General features: G+C 40.5%; 1 protein-coding gene across 11 annotated transcripts in view; it reads left to right on the top strand.

Moving 5' to 3' along the window:
• Positions 1 to 23,931, top strand: part of TRPM3 (transient receptor potential cation channel subfamily M member 3) — an 805,281-nt gene that overhangs the window by 561,727 nt on the left and 219,623 nt on the right. For all 11 annotated transcript variants that reach the window (XM_043565212.1, XM_043565210.1, XM_043565217.1 and 8 more), the window contains exons 4-6: positions 150 to 363; positions 3,788 to 3,912; positions 18,045 to 18,216. In XM_043565212.1, the coding sequence (XP_043421147.1) occupies positions 150 to 363; positions 3,788 to 3,912; positions 18,045 to 18,216 (511 nt within the window). The remainder of the gene's footprint in view (positions 1 to 149; positions 364 to 3,787; positions 3,913 to 18,044; positions 18,217 to 23,931) is intronic.

Here is a 23,931-nt window from a genome sequence, read left to right as displayed (position 1 = left end):
GTAAAGAAAATGATTTGCCTCTTTTCAAAAATCAGCTGTTTTAGGAGATGTTTTCTTCTCGTGCTACACCTATCCTTGCAATCGGGAAGGATAAGCCCCGGCAGCCAGCCCTGCCCTCTCTCCCTAATCGGTGGCCACTCTTGTTCTAGTACGTGCGAGTATCCTTCGATACGAAACCTGATCTCCTCCTACACCTGATGACCAAGGAATGGCAGCTGGAGCTTCCCAAGCTTCTCATCTCTGTGCACGGGGGCCTGCAGAACTTTGAACTCCAGCCAAAACTCAAGCAAGTCTTTGGAAAAGGTCTCATCAAAGCGGCCATGACAACCGGCGCATGGATTTTCACTGGAGGGGTTAACACAGGTAACTGGAAGTCAGACCGAGGCAACCTAAGGCCATGAGAATGTTGTACCTAAGATCATTTTCTCCTAGGGCTAACGATGTTGACATTCCCACTGCTATCTCTCTTCCCCGTGCGTCCACGTTCACTGGTTCTCCCTCCTCTCACAGATTCTTCTGCCCTCCCTTAACCCACACATAACCATACAGTTAGTTTTCAACCAAGAAGAATTACTTACACCTGGGAAGCAGGTTGGGCTATTTAATACTTGACTATCCAGAATTTGTAAACACGACTAATGGAATTTCACAGGATATTTTCAGTACCTCAAGTTGCCAATTAAGTATCCAGTAATTTTTCAAAGAATAACTTTTGCTTTAAATTTGGAAGCTGTGTCTGATCTTTAAGTAATTTTAAGTCTGGTGCACATAGCTCTAAATTTTGCAAAATGCCCATTTTATCAGGGACATAAATTGTGACGGCAACATCTGGAGTATTGTGTGTTTATTATTTAAAATAGTTTATTAAGGGTCACCTGGGTGGCTCAGTCAGTTAAGCGTCGGTCTTTGGCTCAGGTCATGATCTCACGATTCATGGGTTCGAGCCCTGCAACGGGCTCTGTGTTGACAGCTCAAAGCCTGGAGCCTGCTTGGGAGTCTGTGTCTCCCTCTCTCTCTCTGCCCCTCCCTCACTCACACTCTGTCTCTCAAAAATAAATAAACATTAAACAAAAATTTTTAAATAGTTTATTAAATCAACTCCAACAGAAGACACATCACACTCTGAATTCCAAGCAATTTTTTCTACCTGCCAAATGAGTTTCTCTATATTGTGATACAGGTAGGCTGTCAAATCAATTCTCCCAAACCTTTAAGCGCTTACATGCAGCACATTATTAATGTGGAGCCGATAATGGAATGGATGCCTGTAAATTGCTCAGACATATTTCCCCAGCCTGACACACTTCCCCAGAAGTGCCCATTGGAAGTACACAAGTTATAGTGTAGCATGTTCACTCAGACTTGTTTCCAGGCTCTGTGCAGTGTGGAGTTGTGGAACAGTCTGAACATAACCCTGGACCAGCGAATTCATCTCAATACTGTTTACTCATTTGTTCGCAGCTTGGGTGATATGTGACCAACACCTGCACTCAGAATTCTCGTCAATACCTAGAACTTGTGAAGGCTCAGCCTGCAACCCTGTAGGCACATTTCAGCAGTGAACTCTGCACATGGCCCCGCTCCTCATTGTTACGTGAAATCCTGACTCAGTCTGTAAACTGACATGATCTTAGAATGCTCTGTGTCAGCTCTTTGCTGTTTGTTTTGTAGTAATCAAGTATCCACAAAGCAATTAGCTTTTGGTGGCTGTTCAGGCCTTAGGCTCCTGCTTTCATTCAGCTTAGCTGGCATCGTTCACTTGTGATTATTCAGTGTTTTGCTTTCCTGGCATAATCTGCACCTCATATACACACCCACTCAAAGGTTTCTAAAGGTTCCAAAGAAACTCTTAACAATCGTCTGTTTCTGGGAACTCAGAACACTGTTTATTACTTTTCTTCCTTTATGAAATGCACCCCATATCAAAAGAAGTTACAGCATGAATTCTGTAATAAACCAAAGAATTCATCTCTGCCTCACTCCAGGCTAGTGTTCAATCCAATACCCAAAGTGAAGTTCTAATGATGGCATCTCAGATTACCTAAGCGGCAATAGAATTGTGGCTGATGGAGGGCATAGGAAGTTAAACTTCTTGTCCAGGATGGGCCCTGAAAAGAGTTTTGCATGTAAACAGGGAAACACAATGAATATTGATATCCACAGCTTGACCCTTACATTTGTTTTTCTTCACCTGTACTCTATTTTAGAAGATCCCTAGATAAGCTACGAAGTGAAATTGTATTCTTATCAACACGCCAGCATATCCCAACATGGATTAGTGTTATTTACATGGTTTTAGTTGATTTTTTTTTAAAGGAGGGTATTTCTGTTTGATCTTCTAAATATTTCAGAATGGAATGATTCACATAAATATGTCCTCTCTCATGATTAAATTTCCTGGTGCATTTTGACAGTTTCATACAGTATTAGAACCCTTACTCTGTGCTAGCACATGAGGCATACAAAGATGAAGTAAGACACTAACCCCCCCCCCCCCCAACCTTCCCTGCAAGGAGTTTTGCCCTTAGAGGAGACAGCCTCATGTGGGATTGTGAATCACGGAAGAATATGTTAGGTAACATACTGCACTGTTTGAGATATGCAAACTGCAATCCTGTTCAAAGGGAGGAAAAAATCAAATCCAATTGAACTTTCATATAGGAGATGGCACGAGGTGTGGATTTTTCCTTGAGGAATAGGTGGAATTTTGATAAGTGGAAATAACTTTTCTCAGAAAAGATATTTTATGTCGTCAATTAAAAAATGATTATTTGAGAGGGAGGTTAACAGATTAGAAGTTGCATCTTTTTTAAATGCAATTTATCTTTATTAACAGATAGGAGAGAGGTTCCGTACCATCTTGTAAACTGATTTTTTTCAGTTTAACTACGGTGAGGAAGGCCACAGTGATGTGGAAGGTCATTTATGACAGGAGAGGAAAACACTTTCATTGTTGAAGCTAAAAAGCTGTATTTATATATTTTCAATATAAATTTTCCACGTAATATGCCAAGGTTTTCTTTGTAAGTAGGGTCTCCACCTTATATGTCGATAAATAGGAAGATGAAATAAAGGTTAACAAAATCTGAGCCAAGTAACTACTCTATTTGAATGACCCTAACTCATACACAAACTCTGGTATAGAGTTAATATAATATTAAGCATGGTGCTTTTTTATAGGATATACTCATGGCACTGGTTCTTAGTCATACTAACATCATTATGCTTATAGAACAAGAGAAAGATTCCCTAAGTTTAAAGAATTGTATTCAATTTTTTCTTTCTTTCTTTCTTTTTCTTTTATTTTTTTAATGTTTGTTTATTTTTGAGAGAGAGACAGAGTGCAAGCAGGGGAGGGGCAGAGAGAGACGGAGACACAGAATCTGAAGGAGGCTCCAGGTTCTGAGCTGTCAGCACAGAGCCCAGTGCAGGGCTCGAACCCATAAGCCATGACATCGTGAGCCTAAGTCAGATGCTTAACCAACTGAGCCACCCAGGGACCCCTCTTTTTTTTTTTGACATTGGATGCTTTCTAATTTTTTTCTTAGGAAAAAAGAATTTAAAGGAGAATAAGAAATGCATTGCTAGAGTTCATACAAGTCCTGCAAATGTATCTGACATTAGAGCCATAAATTTATGTTCTCTTCTGAACACATGTAGAAATGTGTCAAAACTTTATATTCATTGTGTATAACCTTGTGAACCACCCTTATCACAGTTTCCTTTAGAACAATGGCGAGTAATTGCTTTAAAAAAAAAAGAGTAATACTTCTCTTTTTCCTCTTAGGTGTTATTCGCCATGTTGGGGATGCCCTGAAGGACCATGCATCTAAGTCTCGAGGGAAGATATGTACCATAGGCATCGCCCCCTGGGGAATTGTGGAAAACCAAGAAGACCTCATTGGAAGAGATGTAAGTCCTAGAAGCTGCCCCTGTCTGTGACTTTTCTTAAAGGTGATATCAAAAGAGCAAAATAAAATGAGAATTCAAAATATGCATATTATAGTACTCTCTTAGCCCCCACCTCCCACAATGAAATTCATGTTAGGAATAGTTTACTGCAAGACCATGTATTTTCCAAAATCTGTCTTTGTAAACTCCAATGTCAATTCTTATGATCAAAATAGGTCTGAAGTAAGATTTACTAACTATCCTCTTGGTTTGAATCAAGCAGTGGTCTTTCCTCACCCATCAAATCTTGCTAGTTCTCTTGACACAGTCCAGTTAAGATGAATTAACACCAGGTAACATAGAGCAGCATGAGTTCATTGACTGCAATATTAAATGGGGACCCTCTCGCCCCAAGTCTCCAGCTTCTTTATTATTTGAGTGCCCTTCCACTAGCTCAGGAAAGCCACAGAGGAAGATGCTTTCCATTCAAGCTGTGGCTTCCCTGCTTGTGCAGGGAGTGTGCACGGCGTCATTCTAGATCTTCCTTTTGGAAACTACTCATAAACCCTTGACCATACTCTGCAAGGTGCCAACCTCTCTTTCCTTTTCTCAGGTCCAGAGCCACACATTGACTGATCAGTCAAAGGGTTTTGCCAGAGAGAATTTATCTTACTTTTTCTGAGTCATCATCTTACTTCCATTTCTTCTAGGGTCTTGTTTTTGTTTTGTTTACCACAAACAGATTATCCACAAACTCCCTGAGAGGGTTTTCTCTCCTACTAACCACCAGACTTTCTCTTATATAACTCTTCTCAAAATTCCACTGATAGGAATTGTGCTTAAACTCTAATTGCCATACTTTATTCACTGCTTTTTCCACTGATAATTTTTACAATAAACTATTGGTCATTGCACCTCTACATCAGATCAATATAGTCTTCCCTTCCTAATCAAGGCCTGCCATGAAGTGTAACACATGTGCTAAATAGTTTTTTTCCAAGTATCTGAGCCAAAAAAAATCAAAGAAGTTGAGAATTGATGGGTCTTAAATTGCTTCTTCTATTGTGCAGCCATACACTGAAACCATCTTATTTAACATTTTTTTTAACATTTTAATTTATTTTTGAGAGATAGAGACAGAACATGATCGGGGGAGGGGCAGAGAGAGAGGGAGACACAGAATCTGAAGCAGGCTCCAGGCTCTGAGCTGTCAGCACAGAACCCGATGCAGGGCTTGAACCCACAAACCAGGAGATCATGACCTGAGCTGAAGTCGGACGCTTAACTAACTGAGCCACCCAGGCACTCCTGAAAGCATCTTATTTAATGTAACACAACATGTGTAATTTTTTTCTTCCAAATTTTTATTTAAATTCAAGTTAGTTAACATAGTGTAATATTGGTGTCAGGAGTAGAATTTAGTGATTCATCACTTACATGTAACACCCAGTGCTCATCACAACAAATGCCCTTCTTAATGCCCATCTCCCATTTAGCCCATTCCCCCACCCACCTCCCCTCCAGCAACCCTCAGTTTGTTCTCTATAGTTAAGAGTCTCTTCAGGTTTGCTTCCCTCTCTGTTTTTTTCTTATTTAATTTTTCCTTCCCTTCCTCTATTTTTATCTGTTTTGTTTCTTAAATTCCACATAAGAGTGAAATCAAACGTACGCAATTTTTAATGCAATGCAAAATACTTTGAAAAAAAAATCAAACGTCATGAAATACAGTAGACAAACACTCTTTACATCCTTCAGAACCTTTACGTGATAAGAGGTGTCCATATCAATGCTACCAAATTACATGTAGAAACACTAATTTACTAAAAACAGAGGGTAAGAAATGAGGTCCTAGTTTTATCAGAGTATTATCCTCTTAACTAAAACTTACTGGCTGTTTTACAACACACATGCCTTGAGTATCTCAAGCAGCAATTTCCAAAGTGTTATGTAGGCAGAACTGACCAGAAAAACAAGCATTAGTAATTTTTTTCAGAGTATCTGCAACTAGTCTTTGATGAAATATACTTGAGTTAATCCTTGCCTCAGATTCCAAGCTGGCTTTGAAGTTGCTTATGAACTAGAGCAAATATATTTCTTAGAGAATTCGAATACGCTGAAGCACCCCTGGTACCAAAAGTACTTAATAGTGCATTTTGTTAACAAGTGAATTAATTATTTAAAATGTGATGATTCAGAAGTCATTTTTAAATGTCCATTGCTTCAGGATGTCTTAGTGTAAACCTGAGTTACTCTTATTCAATTTTTGAGGAGGGGGGGAAACCATTTTGGAACTTTCTTACTCAGATGAGCTATGAATAAACAGCTGCTTATTTCTTTATTCAAGATAGAGTAACCAAATAATTACCTCAGTTGCCTAAAGATTTGCCCACTGCCTTTTTGTGTCATTTTGTGTGTCGTGTAAATTCTATATGAGTGCAGAAAGATAGTACTTGCTTTGCATTTACTTGCATGGTTGGAGAAATGACCCCTGATTCATCTTCCTCCAATTCGTGTTCTTTTCCTCTGATTTCACCTCTTCTTGTGCTCCTCCTTTTCACTTACTTTCTTTCTCCCCATGTTTCTTCCCAGTGTTACGCCAATAGGAACTTACACATGCCTAAGCCAGTGAGGCTGAGTTGCACTGTCTGACTTCCCAGTGAAAAAATAGCCTTGACCCCAGAGGACAGTAGGAGTCACTCATGTTCAGTAAAATGTGCACATTCATTCTCCCTGCTCACAGGGGCCTGATAGAGGCACACCGTGGCTCACACAGATCCAGGTGAACCCTGCAGAGACCATCAAGAAAAGGACTGACATTGACAGATCATAAAGAACACAGGAAAAACAGTGAATTTTAGTTTCTTACTATCTTTGACCAAAGTCTATTGAATTTCAATCATTCTGTATATTCCCACCCTCCCCCTCAAAATTGGGGAGTTGGAATATGCATAGGCTTTCTCAGGGTCTTGAACAGTAATCGAATTTGTTTTTCACATTATAAATTACTTGGACCATAAATGCTGCTCTTGGTGTACCTGATTTATGACACAGTTTGTGGGAAATTTGTATATGTGTTTACTCTTCTAATGTTATGATTAAAAAGGAATATGGTGCCAGGTTGTCCTAAAAAGAAGTATTTGAATAAAGTATTAGTTAGTGGTCACTTGTGAAATGTCCCCCCAAAATCATTGAAGTAGAAGTCTTGTCCGATAAGCTTCTTAAGTAGTTATAAGAATTTCCATAGCTTAGCTTAATTTACTGCCTTCTGTCCTTTTCCTTTCATCTTATATAGCCAAACCTACATATAATAAACATCAAGAAAATAAACCTTTTAGCATCAGACACCAGGTATCAGAGGGAAAAATACTAACACATTATTAAAAATCTTTACCACTTCAGAATTCTATCAAAATGCATTCATTTAAAAAAAATGATTTGTATTTTTGGCCTAGTCTGTGTGTAGATTTCAGAATAAGGTTGAGGTGGCACAAAATAATTTTCAAGGGAAATCTAGGAAACTTATATGAAATAAAAATAGGATAAAAGAAAGGCTCTACTTCATATGCCGAAAATTTTATTACAGTAGGTTTATTTCCAGACAGAGAGAAAATATAGATCTTTTTATTTCTGTGGGGCTGGCCCTCAGATGAGCACTTTGAGAAGCTGAACACTCAAGTAGTTCTATGGATATTCTAGTGATCCAAGTTGTAGACAAGGCACTTACTATTCATCTTGGCATTGATTACCCCTTTGGAATGGCACTATAAAGGCAAAGACTAGCCCTTAACATAAAGAAGAAAGATTAACTTGCCCTTGGGTCTGCTTCTAGATATTCTTAAGCCCCTACCTCACTTCACGTCTGATCTCTTGGCTAGATTTTAGGTTCGACTTTGAAGATACAGGGCATTAGCTTCGGATTCTCACAGCTCAACTTAGAGCCTCACATGTGGGAGGTGCTCAGACCATGAAGATGGATTGGGCATGATGAAATTCAGGCTACAAGGAAAATTGACATTACAGAAAAAAATATAATGATAAATCTTACCTAGTTCACAGCTTTACCACAGTTTCATCTCCATACAGGCCCCCAAGCTTGATTATACTTTAGTAACTATAATGTACTAGGGCATTTTTTAACCAAGCATCTAAATATAAAACTATTTTCTTATGTAGCAACTTAAGGTCGAGGTGAATGGTAAAGCTTCTATGTGTTGGATATGGGAGCAAAGAAGAATGGAATGAGAACAAGTCTTTCTGTAACCCTTTTGAGAGGTGCATGGTCCACCCAACTGAGGAATGAACTACCCTTGATTCTTCAAGTTTAAATATCTTCTATTTAACCAAACCTCCAATTAATAGATCAAAACAATAGAATTTGATGAGCAATAAGGCTACAAATATTGTAGACAGTAATAATTTTTTACCCTGCCTTTAAATGTGAAAGTGAATATTGTTCAGCTATTAAGTTTCACTACTCTGTCATTTCTCCATATGATTCCTACTGCCCCATTCTCTTATTACAACCCATAATCTACTCTTGAGTCAAACTAAGCTCAAGGCTCACCTCCACCAAGATGTCTTCCATGACTAACTTCACCCATAATGTCATATCCATGATTATAATCCTCCTACAGACCTCCTCTTCCCCAATTTTGGTAAAAGTTCCTCAAAATTAGAGATTGAATTTTTGTTTGTTTGTTTCTTATCGGCCACTAATATGATATTTGGTGTGAAGGTGAGGCATTGACGTGTGACTTAAACTCTGTAAGAGTTGATTTCATCATCTTAAAGTGGACTCCAAAAATACTTGCTCTATATTTATACAATCTGTATGAGCATAATCATAATAGTAGTACTTAGAACTTATTGAGCTCCTGTTTGAACTCTCTGTGATTGCATAGCTTAGGCTTATGAGGTATGTATCATTACGTAAGAAAACTAAGTAAGAGTTACTGTCTCCAAAGCCCATACTCTTTTTTTTTTAAATACATACTCATTTATTTTTTAGAGAGCACAAGCAGGGGAGGGGCAGAGAGAAGGGTACAGAGGATCTGGGGTAGGCTCTGTGCTGACAACAGCAATGCCCAATGTGGGGCTCAAACTCATGAACTGTGAGATCATGACCTGAGCTGAAGTTGGATGCTCAACCGACTGAGCCACCCAGGTGCATTAACTAATAGTATGCCAAGTAATCTATAAGAAAATATTTAATGATGTTTTTATTATTAGTTGAGATACTGGCAACTATCTTATGCCTGTAAATTGGACTCAAAAATAAACTACAAGAATGACCAGAACTATTTTCTTTGTCCCTAGAGAATTTCTATCTGAACAGATAATGAAAATATCCCCAGTATAAAGTCAGAAAAGAATTTCCATTGAATTATGATTTTTCCATGACTCATTTTAGCCTTGTATTTCCTTACTTTAGAAAACAGTCTGACCAGAATTGTTTCAGGTAATTGAACAGTTTGTGAATCATTTGTAATTTGTCTTTTCTCAAATCTAGATTAACAAAATACATGCCAAATGAAAAATCTAACCATGGTTGTAAGAAAAAGCACTTTTCATTTTAACTTGCGGATAAAATTGTATTTGGGAAGATTTCCAACACATCATCTTATGTGGTTATTAGATTATGATGACTTTCAATGATATCTTCTATTTCCCCCTGAAGTATGTATTTATTCTCAGGATTTTATAACCTTTAACAGTTCTTATATTTAATTGGAAAGTGTTGTTTTGATGCCATCTCTATATTTCAGGCCCCCAAAACTGAGGTTTAATAGTGATTTGTCACCTATTTCTCAGGCAAACCAAACAGGATTTCAAATTGTGAGCTAGGAAAACCTTCCAGTAGTGGTTCTCACATGGAATTTGTTGGACTTCCAGGACTAGGTTATATAATATGTATTCAGAGGATTCGAGAAGAGAAGTTCAGAGACAAGGAGACTCACCCAAGTGTGTTGCAGTTATACAGGAGCTAACGCTAGCTAACCATGGACCATGTTCGGATTCTAGGCTACATTCATTGACATAGGAACTGCTGTTTCAGTGATGACAATGTTGAGCTTGGATTTGGATGTGCTGATTTCAAAGTTGCTTTGAGATATCTATGTGAAAATGTCCAGCAGGACAGTAACCTCCAGTATGAGGTGGAGTCGCAGAAGCAAGATCTGGCTATACCCTCAGACTCAAGTGGCACCTGCGTATAGATGAAAATTAAAGCCATTGTGGTGAATGGGATCACCAAGGGAGTGTATGTAGAGTAAAGGAAAGGAGGGCCTACACCTGGATCCTGGTGGTGTCCAATATTTAATGGTTAGGCAGAGGGAAACCAAAAGAAGGGCTGAGAGGTAGAAGCAAAACCAGAGGCTGTTATGAAAGCCAAGGGAAAAGTGTGCTCCAGGAGGATAGAGTGAAGGGCAATGTCAGGTACAGTTGAGAGGCTGAGGAGGATGAGGACTTGGAAATGTTCATACAGTTCATCAAAACAAATGTCACTGGCATCACCAGTCAAAACTGTTTCCGAAGAACGATGAAGGGGCTGGTCTCAAGTCACTGGGTCGAAGAGGGGGAAGGGGAAGAAGTAGAGACAGCCAATGGAAACTAACCTTTTCAAAGTTTAGCTCTGATGAGAAATGATATGAGTAGCTGAAGGGAGCCGTTATTTGTGAGATTTTTTTTCTTCAAGAAGGGAGAGACTTGAGTCTGTTTATGTGTTGATGGTAGGGGAGAAAATAAAGGTAGTGGGAATATAATTGAGGAAATATGTCCTTGATCGGCCCCAAGATGATGGAGTCCAGAGCTAAAGGGAAGAGGAGCCATCTGCATCCTTGTAACTGAAGAAGAAGGAAAAGAGTATGTAAGCAAAGGGTTGGTGGCAGGGTATTAAAGTGTCAGCCTGGACGTTTAGCATTTATCCATGAAATAATAATAATAATAATAATAATAATAATAATAACAACAACAACAACAATTGTCATAAAAGCACCACTTTTGTTGAGCTTAAAAATGTCAGCACCCATAACAGATGACCATTTAATGCTTATAATGGCATTCAGAAGTTGTTGCTTTTAGCATCACTCTCATCCTTCCGTATCACTGATGATAAAACTAAACACAAAACGATTAAGTAACTTGCCCGATCTTACATGACTAATAAGTCACATAGCTGGTATTTCAGCCTTGGCCATCCAGCTCCCAAGACCACATCCTTTCCTACGATGCAGTCTGACTTCTCCATGATCATAGCAATCATTTATTTGAATGCATATATGTGTTTTAGATCTCATTTAATCTTTACAGTACCCCCACTGAGGTGGTTATATTCATCATTAATCTCCATTTCTATATGGAGACTCTGAGATGCAGAGGGTAACAACCTGTGTAGGGTCACCCAACTTGCTGTTGTGTAGGTGAGGGAGTCAGACCATCTTCCCAGTGAGAAAAGATGGTGTGAGGAGTCAGACAGGTGTACTGAGACAGTGGAGGATGGCAGCCCCTCCACAGCCCCAAAGCTGACTGGAGCCCTGGAAAGATGCAGGGGGGCTCTAGAGGTCATGAAATTACAATGCACCAGTGATTCCAGAATAGAGAGGAGAGAACATGTTTTGAAGTCTCAACATAACATTAATATACTATTGTGTTGTCTACTGCTGTGTAACAAATTACCCCAAAACTTAATAGCTTAAAACAACATTTCTTGTCTCATGGTTTCTGTGGATCAGGAATGTATCAACAGCTTATCTGTGTGGTTCTGGTGTGGGCATCCCTTAAGGTCACAGTCAAGATATCAGTTGGGGCTGCATCATATGAAGGATCGAATGGGAATATGGTACCTTCTTCCAAGATGATTCACTCACATGGCTGTTGGTAGGAGTTCCTCACCATGTGGACCTCTCTAGAAGGCAGCTTTATTATGGCAGCTGGCTTCCCCCAGAGTAAATGATCCAGGAGAGCTGAAAGGAACCCTTTTATGACCTAGTTTCACAAGTCATACACCATCACTTCTGTTTTATTCTATTTCTTAGAAGTGAATCACTGAATCCACCACAGACCAAAAGGGAAGATTTTCAGAGAATTTTTTAACATATATTAAAATCACCCCACTGACATGTGGTGACTTCTCAAGCAAGTAACCCCTTTTAGAACTCAAGGTCATTTTCCCACTGCTAGTAGGCTCTTCATGTGGATCGTCCATGGCTCCCCTCAGGACAGGGCAAAGGGAAGTGAGCCCATTAGAACAGAAAGCCTGTAATGAGGACACTGTAACCCTCTGCAAGCCCATGAGTTGAGGGACATGTTTTCAAAATGCTGTGGAACGATGTAATTGCTCATCCTGTGGATTTTGGTAGGAAATATGCAGCTGAGGTATCTGGGCCCTCTTCGGGATAGATCCCTGGGTTTGCTGGTTTCTTGTTTGGATTGCTGGGCTGGAGGCAGCATCTGGGTTTCATATGACCCTGCTTTATCCCTAGACTTACCGCCGGGCTGGCTGAATAGGAAATAACGAGCCCAGTGTCCCTGTGAGCGCAGACCTCGCTATGATTTGAGGACACACAGTGCTTTCCTTTATTTGTTTTTCATCTCATCCTCCCAGCCCCCCTGTTCCTTTATCTCCGACACAGAGGCTGCTGCCCATGTCTCAACAGTATCCCCTCATCCCTCCCAGAGACTCAGGCCTGATCCTAAGAGAACCTTGTCCCACCCCTTTGTTTCTCTTTCTCCAAAGCACAGACCCCATCTCACTGCCTGCTAGTGCTTCTCCTGACCCCTACATGCTATGCAGTTCTAGGTGACCCATCTGGAAATCATCTCATCAGCTGTCAGAAGGATTTTAGCGCTCAGCTGAGCCACTGGCAGAAATGTCCAGCAGCAAAACCAATCAGAATATCCTTTATGAACTTAAAATCAGGCTGGGCCTTCCATCTTCCCTCTAAATGCCTCCTGGCCTGCACAGGAGCATAAGTTCTACATGTTGCATAGAGTCAGAGGAAAGGTGTTAGTGGGGCACATTTGGGCCAAGAGACTTTACCTCTCTGAACATCTACAGTTTTGCCTATAAAATAAGCATGGAATGGATTAATCTATGAGAAGGTGTCTATCACAGTACCTGACATATAATAAACGGTCAGTGAACGCTACTTTTCTTCCTGCCTAATGTGAAATCATAGTGCTGTTAGGAGGGAAAGGCTGATTCAATGTGCCACATGTCCCTTAGCCTGCTACTTGCCAGGGGCATGTTGATACATACCTCACCAGATTGTAAGTTCAGGGATTGCCCAAGGCCTGTGATTGATGACTCAAAAATCCAGGTTAGCTCAAGTCAGTTCTGTTCAGGAAAGGAGCTGCAGATGAGCACCCTGCTCTTGCATTGTGGAAAGGGCCACCAAAGAAAAGAGACCCCAGGACATGAGTGGACCACCTTTGTGTCAGTTTTCTGTACTCACTTGGAAGAAGCAAATGTACTTTTCAACACAGGCTGTCCAGACTCAATCCTACAGGTAGAAAGCCCTCAGAAATTATAGTCAAACCCTCTATTTTATGACAAACTACCAACCAAAACGTTTCTTTCAATACGTATAATTTGAACACTTAGTGAGAGACATTACCTAGATGCAGGATTATATGTTTCCTCAAGCCAGCCCAATAGTCATCACATACATTTCCTCAAGACATTCTTAATGAGTGAATAAACAAAGGAATGAGTGAGTTGAAAGACTTGTTGCCCAAGGTCACACATTAGTAACTGGAAGGAACTAGAACCTCCATCTCCTAACTTCCCACTGAGTACTCCTGAGTGAGACCAGAACACATGTGAAAATAGCTAGGAAAACTCAAGCAGGTATCTTAGATCAGCTCCAAAATGATCTACTTAAGCCCATCCAGGGATAAGAAATGCAGCATGTTGACACCCACCCATAAAGAATGTTGAGATTTTCCATGGCGCCTCTGGAGCGTTCCTCTCCTGGCATTGATAGTGACAAGCGCATGACATAAAGGGCCTTCACCTTCCTTAACTTCTTACAAACCTTCCACTTCATGGCTTCTCTTTCAGAGTCAAGGTACACAGAGGCCTTGGAACCAGAATTTTACCAATCAGCCAATACACAGTGGTATACAATGTATTAAAGAGTGAAGAAGTCTCTCATCTACCCTTGAGGGACAAGAAAGAGGGGCAAAATGTTATCACTTAGAGGTATCCTAGCCCATGATACCCAAAGAGTGCACAGTATCTAAAATCCATTTCTAAGCAAATTTCCCTTCTGGGTATACATAGTCCTGTATTTACCAATCATGCAAGACCCCTTTATATGTAGGCCTTTCTGATGTCATTCAGCCTTTCTCCTCCCAGGTTCCTCATCTGAAATATAAACACAGAAAATTGTTTGATTGACTCTTTTCTTAATTCTCTCAAAGATGGTACATAACCTGGACCATCCTATATTCTTAGGAGAGGTGGTCCATTATGTATAGGCATTAGGGCTTGATTCTCTGAGAAAAAACTGGCTGAAAAATAAGCTAGAGCCTACAAGTCTGTCTACAAGTCCTGAACATGTCACACTTGTTCTTGTTATGCACTCTCATGCACACGCACGTGCACACACACACACACGCACACACACACTTTCCAAAAAAATCCTTTTCTATGAGGCTTTAACAATAAAAATGGATGCGTTACCTCCAAAATGTTGTCAGAGGGAAGAATTCATCTGTGGCACAAAGATGTTATTATTTTCCTATTTGAGAAACATAACAGGAAGATCAGCAAATCTTTTGTAGATATGCAAATTGTAACTCAAATAAGAATAGACTGCTGGTATTTTGTTATGAAGAATATTAAGTGGATTTTGTAGGCAAGTTAGGCCAAGACACATTCCTCTTCTGAAGTATTTGGGAAGTCGTTTCCACCTTTGCAGTTAACCCACAAACAATTCCAGAGCATCACCCTCTGAAGTGGCCTGAGAAGAGGTGACAAAGTAGAAAACACTTTGTGTGTTTTGCCAACTGACTGCTAATTTTTTCCTTTACTTCTATTGATTGATTTAAATCCCTTGCGTAAAACAAGAGACGGTGTGATTTGTCTGTCATTTTGTTCGCTAGTATAGTTGGTAAAATAAAGCCGAGCTTGAGAAAGAATTCACATTTATGTATTGCCTGCCAGGAACCAGGCAAGGTGCCAGGTACTTTGCACCTCAAATCTCATCTAACCCCCACGAGGTAAGTGGTTTTTATCATTTCCCTTTCACAGATTAAAAACGTGTGCCTCAGATTCACACAGCCATTTGGCAGAACGAAGGGGACTCAAACGGATTTCCATGGCTCATATGTTCCAAGTTTTCCAGGGTTCAGCAGATCTTCCTCCAGTGATGACAGGAAAATAAATTAGGGCATTTAGTTATTTTTCAGATGTATATCCCCTGTTACACAGCAAACAAAATCTCTACCGATATATGTGCACCTCTAACTTACCTTCATACAGATCAAATGAAATGGAGAGCAGTTAGACAAAGAAGTTAAAATTGATGAGTGATGCTGGAAATTTGACCCTCTAGCCATGACTGGTTCAAATGGACAGTATTTCCAAAGAGCTGGTACACCATGTTTCACCAGGAAAGAAGGTCAAAACTCAGAAGACTGAAGCATCACTGTCCTTAGAATCCTGTAGTGAAGGAAACATACATAGAGAGTATAGTTAGATGATTTATTGGTGTTCTCTTCTCAGATTGTGGTTATGTCAGTTGACCCAGAATTATTTTCACTACTTTATTCATTCAAAAATTTGCTGTTCACTGATGGTCCTTAATTAGTTCCCAGGAATTAGAAAATGTATTCTCATGTCTCACCTAGAACAAGTGTCTGGGATTCACTATCATGCATAGTTTAACCTCTAGAAAATCCGCTGTCCCCTGCCTCTCAAGGAAATTCTTTGGGTCTTCCTCCTTCTTGGCATGGTGCCTTGGAAAAGAGAGAACAGTAACTACAGCGTTTTCTTTTGTCCAAAGGTTCAATGCAGAGGCACTTTAAGAATAGGAGAAAGTCCATCTGCTAAGCCTCTTTCAACAAAGCATTAATATTTATTAACTTGCACTCTGCTGTAGAATGAATGTTTTATGATCAAAAATGAGTAACAACAAAATGGGAATTTCAACCACAAGCGACCCACTCTTCCAGTGATGAAGAACTCAGGATGGAGTTAGCACACCACTCTCTCTGTATTTGGGGGACTTTCATTCGCTCATGTAGACAAAGGAGTAATTGAATGCTGTTCGGTTACAGGAAAAAAAAGTCCCATCCATTACTGGAAACAATAATCAAAAAGTTATGAGTTTCCTTTATCATTAAGAGTCAACTAAAATGAAGCTATGAATTTATGTTATATTAATGCTACATTAACAAATAAGACATATATTAAAAGGAATGAAGGATATTTCAAAAGCTTAAAATTACACATTTTAAATTTAGATTAGATCAATTCCCAAACAATTCAGAAAAGAGGGTTCTTTCTTTTTTCTAATTTTGAACAAAAGCATGCCTGTCTCAAGTTTTCCTGTTCATTCATTCACTATTTATTGAGTAGATTCTGTTTGCCAGGCAGATAGAAATGGATTTTGAAATCAGCATCAAGATCTAAAAAATGACTTTTATGAGATCTTTACTATTAAAGACTGCCCTTGCTAAATCACTTTGTAATTTCTTTAACAAACTACTCAATCTTACTACAGCTTTTCATGGTGAGTTATTACACACTAAACATTAACAAGAGCATCTCAACTCCATAATTAATGTACACAGCGCACAAAGGCAGGAAATAAACACCCTGTAGCATTTATTTCTAGTCTGTCAATTATGATGATTTAGTACAGGGATAACTATACTAGGTCTGTGCAATAGTGCGCTCATCCAATGTTCCATTTTATGGTTGTGAACGAAGTCTCTACCTAAATATCTTAGGAGATTTCCAAAACATCATCTTGTTTCCATTGTGTCTAAGCAGTGGGGGGAAGGGGAGTAAACATAGTAAGCATAGATTTTGGAATCAGACCTGGGTGTAAATTCTGGGTTTGTGTGTAATACACTCTTGAAGAACCTATTTTACCTCCATTGCTGTTTCTCCATCTACAAGGTCAGCAGAACAGCGTTGCACAGGATTGTTGCAAGGAATATAGATGGTGTATGTAAAGCAACGAGATCTGGCAACTAAAACTCACAATAGGTTTTGCTCTTCTTTTTATATCAAAAATATGAAAGACCACCCTAAGAATGACTGTTTTAGGTAATATAATTCGCCACAAAATTAAAATAATGCAACCACAAAAAAAGACAGAGATGAACACTTTGATGCATATCCATCTCATGAGACAGGTATTTGATAGTCAACGTTTCCACTTAGATAAGGTGTCTAATAAGAACAGTGTTGATTTTTGACTGAACAGACCTTCAGATTACTGAATGGGCTTGACAGAAAGAGAACCCCGCCCTGCCTCCCATACTCCAGAACCATGGTTGCTCTGCTGTGCCTATTAAGAGTATGGATGTCATGTGGGGCCCCTGGATGGCTCAGTTGGTTAAGTGTCCAACTCCTGATTTTGGCTCAGGTCATGATCTCATGATTTGTGACTTCAAGTCCCCAGTCAGGCTCTGTGCTGATAACACAGAGCCTGCTTGGGATTCTCTCTCTTCCTCTCTCTCTGTCCCTTCCCTTCTCACTCTCTTCCTCTCTCTCTCTCTCTCTCCCCAAAAAAATAAATAAATAAATAAACATTAAAAAAATATATGGACATTGTGTAAAAGAGAAAGAAAAAAACCAAAATTACTAAATGTTAAAATTATTTGTGGTTCATCAGCAGACAAAAGATCGACGTCAACATGAAACCATCATTCACATGGCAGTTTTTGAGCCCAATGAGAGCACAAACTCTGTGTTCTGTATAAATCCAGCATATAAATACATACATTATTCTTTATAATCTTGCTTGGACTGGGGAACACTGACTGTAACACTTGCTTCTACTCACCGTGCTAATATTTTCACCGTACCAAAGAACTGATTTTTCCTTCTCTCTCTGTCTCCTCTCTGTCTGGTTCTCCTTTTCATATTTTGCCCTTTTGTTCTCTGACTTCCGCCTCTTCCTTTTGAAACCCTGCAGGTTGTGCGGCCATATCAGACCATGTCCAACCCCATGAGCAAGCTCACTGTGCTCAACAGCATGCATTCTCACTTCATTCTGGCTGACAATGGTACCACTGGCAAATACGGAGCCGAGGTGAAGCTAAGAAGACAACTGGAAAAGCATATTTCTCTGCAGAAGATAAACACAAGTAAGTAGGCTACCCTTCCTACTGTCGCGCCTCCTACGAAGCATGCTGAAAGTGAGCAACTCAAAGTACACCTTGTGGCAATGTTATAAACACTTGAGCAAGTTTCAAACGCAGATCATTATGTGTCTGCTGGGCCAGTGGTTAGAACCTGAGGAAGTCGTCTGGAGGAGAGGACTAGACGCATAAGACGTGTGGTCACAGGATGAGTGGACGTTTGTCAAGCGTGAACAACTCAACCCGCTCTGGGGTGTATGCATGCTGATATACTTCCCTTTCCAGACTTGTCCTACATTCTTTACATGGTACTTTAAGGAAAAAGGGCACCCTAGAGAAGTTGTTTCTATTTATTAAGCTATTTTTGGTGGCTAAAGTATTTTATATATACACACACGCACCACACAGGTATATATACATACACACAGGTTTTGATCTCCACTATACCTGTAGAAAGGCATTTCAAGGCAACTGATGTTCTGTAAACAAAAGTATCTTGTGTAACCATCTTCATGAACTTTCATTTGGTATCTTAATTTGATGTATGCATTTATTCCTCTTTAAAAGTATATGTAGTTATATATATGTGCATACATATGTGAACCACATAATACATATCTGGTGGTTGCACTAAAACTACCTCTTAAGTATTCACATGTTATTGTGCCCACAGTTAGCTATGGAAAGGTACCATCGTGGAGACAGCAGTGCTCCCCACGTTGTGAAGCGGCTTCCATTTAAAAGTAACAGAGGTATGAAAATAATCTACCATCCCTCCTCACAAAATAAAGTTCAGTTTGTTTCCACAAAGTAACGCTGGAGGAGGATTCCGGGCAGGCTCAAGCTTCAGGGTAATCGTAGGTCCCACGAGGGAGACTTGGATCTAATTGCTTCAACTTTCAAAGCCTGCAGTTCCAAATAGCAAAAGAGTCTCTTTGGCTGGATAAGTTTCCGAAAGCTCAGTGTGAAGTGTTTCAGCTTGTCCAAACGGCTGTTCTCCTCTCCGTTCTTTTCTCTGCATCTGTCCAGGATGGCTTTTCTTTGCCAGACCCACCTTCCTCCCAGAACTGGGATGTTCACCCTCTCTCTTTCTTATACTTCTCTTTTCTGGTTCCACCTTTTAGGTGTTACTCCTGTTGAAGCAGCCAGGTTTCACACTTTGATCTTTTTCACAGAGGAGTCTGGAATCGTACATCTTGGGGTAGGCCTGAAGTCCATACTGTATTAGGAAACTGTCTTCTATCTAAGAATCCCCAACTGTCTTTGGAAAGAGGAAGCAGCATTATCCCAAGATCAATATCTTTTGGAAAAAGAAAAGGATAGAAAAGACTTGAATCAATCTAGAAACCCGTGGAGACCAAATGTAATAAAGCACTATAACCAATGGGTAGTAGGTTTTGTGATACTAAAACTGGATTGTATTAGGATAGTTGATAGGAAGGGCAAATGTTGTCTTATCAGGGGTATCTGTTTAGATGTTGATAGGCTAAAGCATTAGTTTTTATACACCATCAGGTTACGAATGAGCCCCTAGATGGGAGTGGCCCGAAAGATGCAGGATGGGAGCATGACAGACAAAGAGCAAATTCAGAGTCAGGTTCAGTGCTCAGCAATGAGGCAAAATCTGTTCAGACAGACAAAGCACGTCATTGTGCCAGGACCTGGTGGCAGCCAGGCCGGTTAGTCAGTAGTTAGGAGAGCTAGGTATGCGGCTATATAAAGTACATACTCAACTAAGGGGATGCCAGGGGAAGTTAAAACCCAGCCAAGGCTCTGTTTGCCAAGCTCTGCACCTTACACGCTGCCCAAGGAAAGGAGACCTTTTTTTCTAATTAGTCATCCTAGAGGGAACACCTTTTTGTAATTTATGTGCCTAGAAGGGCACCTTTCTCGAAAGCTCACAGAGGTGCTGTATGTGTGGATGACCCTGCCGGGGAGGCCCAGAGGGACTCCTGTACCGTGACCTGGCCTCAATGAGGAGCAGGGCCCAGCAACATGGAGTCAAACAGCAGGCCAAGGCTGGTCATGATGTCAGGGATGCTGGAGGAGTCAGGACCCTCTGCATGTGCCTCGTGCCATTTATAGAGAGCGTGGACCCTTGGTGGATTACCAACGCAGGAAGCAGCACACAGAAACATTGACAAGTAGGGGCCCATTCAAAGGAGGGGAGAAGCATGTACCCAGGTACCAAGCTGAGGACAAGGTCAGAGAAGCAGGCTAGAGACTCCTGAACGGCTTCAAGTCCACACACAGGATTACGTCTTCAGTAGGGGATGAGACCCCAAAGTGGGTTAAGTGACAGTAAACTGGAACAAGGTGGGGGGACAGGGGGAGCCAGATGGTTATTGGAATTATCATAATTTATAAACAGAATTTTCCTCCCTTCTTTGGGAACTGTATTTGAGGATTCGTAGAAACCCACAGGCTTTCATTCAGTGAAAATAAATAAATGGGAAGAGGAAGTTAAAGACACCCAGGGGAGATCTCTGAGGTCACAGGAAATAAAAAGGCTCTAGGTCAGCAATTTGCCCATGAGCTGTAGTGAAATGTACCACGAGTTAGCTTTACAGCAGCTCTGTCCCTAAACTTCGTCGTGAGAGTGATCAGCTTATCTCAGCTGCCTGAGACTGTCTTAGATTTACCACTGAAAGCCCCATGTCCCTGGGTCCCCCAAGTGCCAGGCAAACCATGATTGCAGGTCACCCACCAAGTGAGCGACTCATGAATCTTTTTCTCTTTTTACTGCATTTACACCACAAAGCACAGAAGGAGCAGAAAAGTGTTTAGAGCTTAAGGAGTGACCCAGTGCTCCCTGAAGGAGAGAAGGAGCTTGAGGCCTTGATTCAGTTAGCAGCCAAGTGCCCCCTGAGAACACAGAAGCCTCCAGAACAGGACTAACAAGGGGGAAAGTTGACCGGGTTATAACAGGAAAGAGTGGAAGTAAGAATACAAAGCTTTAATGCAGTCCATGCCTGGTCAACACTTGAGAACAGCAACTCGACTTTCTAATGTGAACACTGTTGTTTTTTTTTCTTTATATACTAATTAGCAGTAATGTAGTTCTTCCTATTAAAAATAAAACTTTGTGGCGCCTGGATGGCTCAGTCGGTTAAGCATCCGACTTCAGCTCAGGTTATGATCTCACAGTTCATAGGTTCAAGCCCCGCATAGAGCTCTGGTGGTAGCCTGGAGCCTACTTCAGATTCTGTCTCACTCTCTCTCTGCCCCTCCCCCACTCATGCTCTGTCTCTGTCTCTCTCTCAGAAATAAAATAAACATTAAAAACATATTTTTAAATAAAACTTTGTAAGCCCATTTTAAAAACCTCATTTACTTTTTTATTTTTTTATTCAAAAGTTAAATCTAAAACACCATTTTGGGCCCCAGCTTGGTCTCATGAAAATTAGACCCCAGACCACAATAATATGGCTTGTCACCCATTACACCTCGGATAACACCAGGGATGTCTGAACGCACTCAGAGTTTTTCTTATCAAAATGCCAATCTTCCTCATCACTTAGGACTGACTGCAAACCACAACAGCCTTTCAGCAAGTCTGTTTCTTATTTAAAATGACGTCATCTTCTGAAGGTAATTTTCTTAAATATTAAGTGAATCCTGCTCAGGAGACCTTTAAACCCTTTCTCAGCAAGATGCCAATTATTAATGATAGTGTATTACAAACACCAGCATCTTAGATTTTTCTCTGCACTCTGGCACCTGTTACCTTTTCTCTCCCCTGCCCTCCCCTGCTGTGAGCAGTCCTTTCTGAAGTACTGTTGCTCGTAACTGAAGGACTTTGTTTTTAGAAGAGAATCCTTTTGGACCTGAGTGGTTACCTGCTTCGGAACACTCTTCCATCTGCAATTTCATAAACTTCACATTTACCATGCAAAGCCTCCAAGCCTAACAAACCTAACAATCCCAAGCCTGCCTTTTAGGATACAGGTATTTCTTGGACCCCTGTTATACACCAGTCCTGGCTAAGGTCGAGGAAAGCAGCTGTTGACAGTTCACTGAGCTTAAGTCAAGAGGGGCAAACAGAGTAATAAGTAAATGAGTAAACAAATAAATATATGATGTCTGGTAGTAAAAAGAACAATTAAAGAGAGAGCAGAGGAAGGTATAGGACTGTGGACCTTTAAGCACGTGTTTGCACACATGCACACGTGCGCATTGGGAGGATGATGGAGATTAGGTGGTCAGGAAGGGCCTCTATGATGAGGTGACTTATAAGCAGAGACCTGAATGAAGTCAGGGTGCCCACTGTGGGGAGAACATTCTGGGGAGAGCTAAAGTGGGACAAATGCCCAGTGGTTTGAATGTGGTTTGAAATAGAATGGCAGCGACAGAAGTGGTACAAAGTGGTTGGATTCAAATATATGTATACATATTTTCTCAACTGATCTTTTTTTTAATGTGAAATATACATAATGTAAAACTTACCGTTTGGACCATTCTTAAGCATACAGTTCAATGGCATTAAGTGCGTATACAATGGTGTGTAACCATCACCACTATCCATCCCCAGAACATTTTCATCCTTGCAAACTGAAATTCTGTACCCATCAAACACTAACTCCCTTTTACCCACTCCCTCCCGCTCCTAGTCACTACTCTTCCACTTTATATCTTTATGAATTTGCCTGTTTTAGGTGCCTCATATAAATCCTACAATATTAGTCCTAAGACATACTGTGAAGGCAGAATTGAAGAGGACTTGCTAATGAAATGAGCATTCAGGGCAAGGAGTAGACACATGTATTCTTAAAACAAGGCAACTAGTGAGAGCCCCGAAGGAGTAAGCTTTTGCAGAAAACCAAGGGACTTAAGGACCCATCTCTAGGGAATTGAGACAGAGTCCCTATGAGAGAAGGAGGCAATGAGATTCAATGCACAAATAAAGAGCTCGGCCTTAGGACAAGGACAGTTTCATCCATCCCTTCCAAGCAGGAGGGAAGGCAAAGTATTATGGGCTCAGAGGTGGGTGGGACAGAACATTCTCTGCTGGGATGATCAGGTACTTTCTCTGCAGATAGTTGCTTTATAAAGAAACGCATAGAGGAGATGATCAGCAAGGAGTGTGGAAGGGGAGGAGATAGAGGAGATTAAGGAGAGGAAAGAACTGTGTTAATGTAGAGACAGGGAGAGTGACTAGACCAGGGAAATGTGGCTTTACCCCACAGTACCATGGTCCCACTCAGCATTTGTGGTGGTGAATTTCAAGAGGCATGAATCACCAGGGCTGTGTGTTTTCTTTGCAACCATGTTCAGCTCAAGTAGTGGAACAGACATAAAATTGGGTTAGGCACCTGTTGGGATTTTGCCTGGCAAATAAGAGGGAGAGAGAGAGCAAGGGAGTGAGGCCATCTGTACTCTGTAATCCTGTATACCTGTATCCCAGAAGTGTTATCAGTGTCTGTGGATGAAAGCCACGCTGTGGCTGAGATCCACAAGAACATAAAATCATTCATCTAAAGATTAGACTGAGGTTCAAGGAAGTGACTAAGAGAATTATCAAAGGTGACCCACACCTTTGGTTAACATTTCCAAATACATATACTAAGTTTGAACTATTTCAATAAACAAAGGTACATAATCAACACTTAACTCATATTTATTTTATTGCTGTCCACATAGTCACGTACATGGAGGCAACTTGGCACATTGCTGGGAACATAGTAGCTGTGCAGGAAATATGTATTCGCTAAAAGTCAACCA

Source organism: Prionailurus bengalensis, chromosome D4 (assembly GCF_016509475.1).
Source record: "Prionailurus bengalensis isolate Pbe53 chromosome D4, Fcat_Pben_1.1_paternal_pri, whole genome shotgun sequence".
Classification (NCBI taxonomy): Eukaryota; Metazoa; Chordata; class Mammalia; order Carnivora; family Felidae; genus Prionailurus; species Prionailurus bengalensis.
Note: the sequence above shows the minus strand (reverse complement) of the source record. Positions and strands in the feature narration are given on the sequence as shown.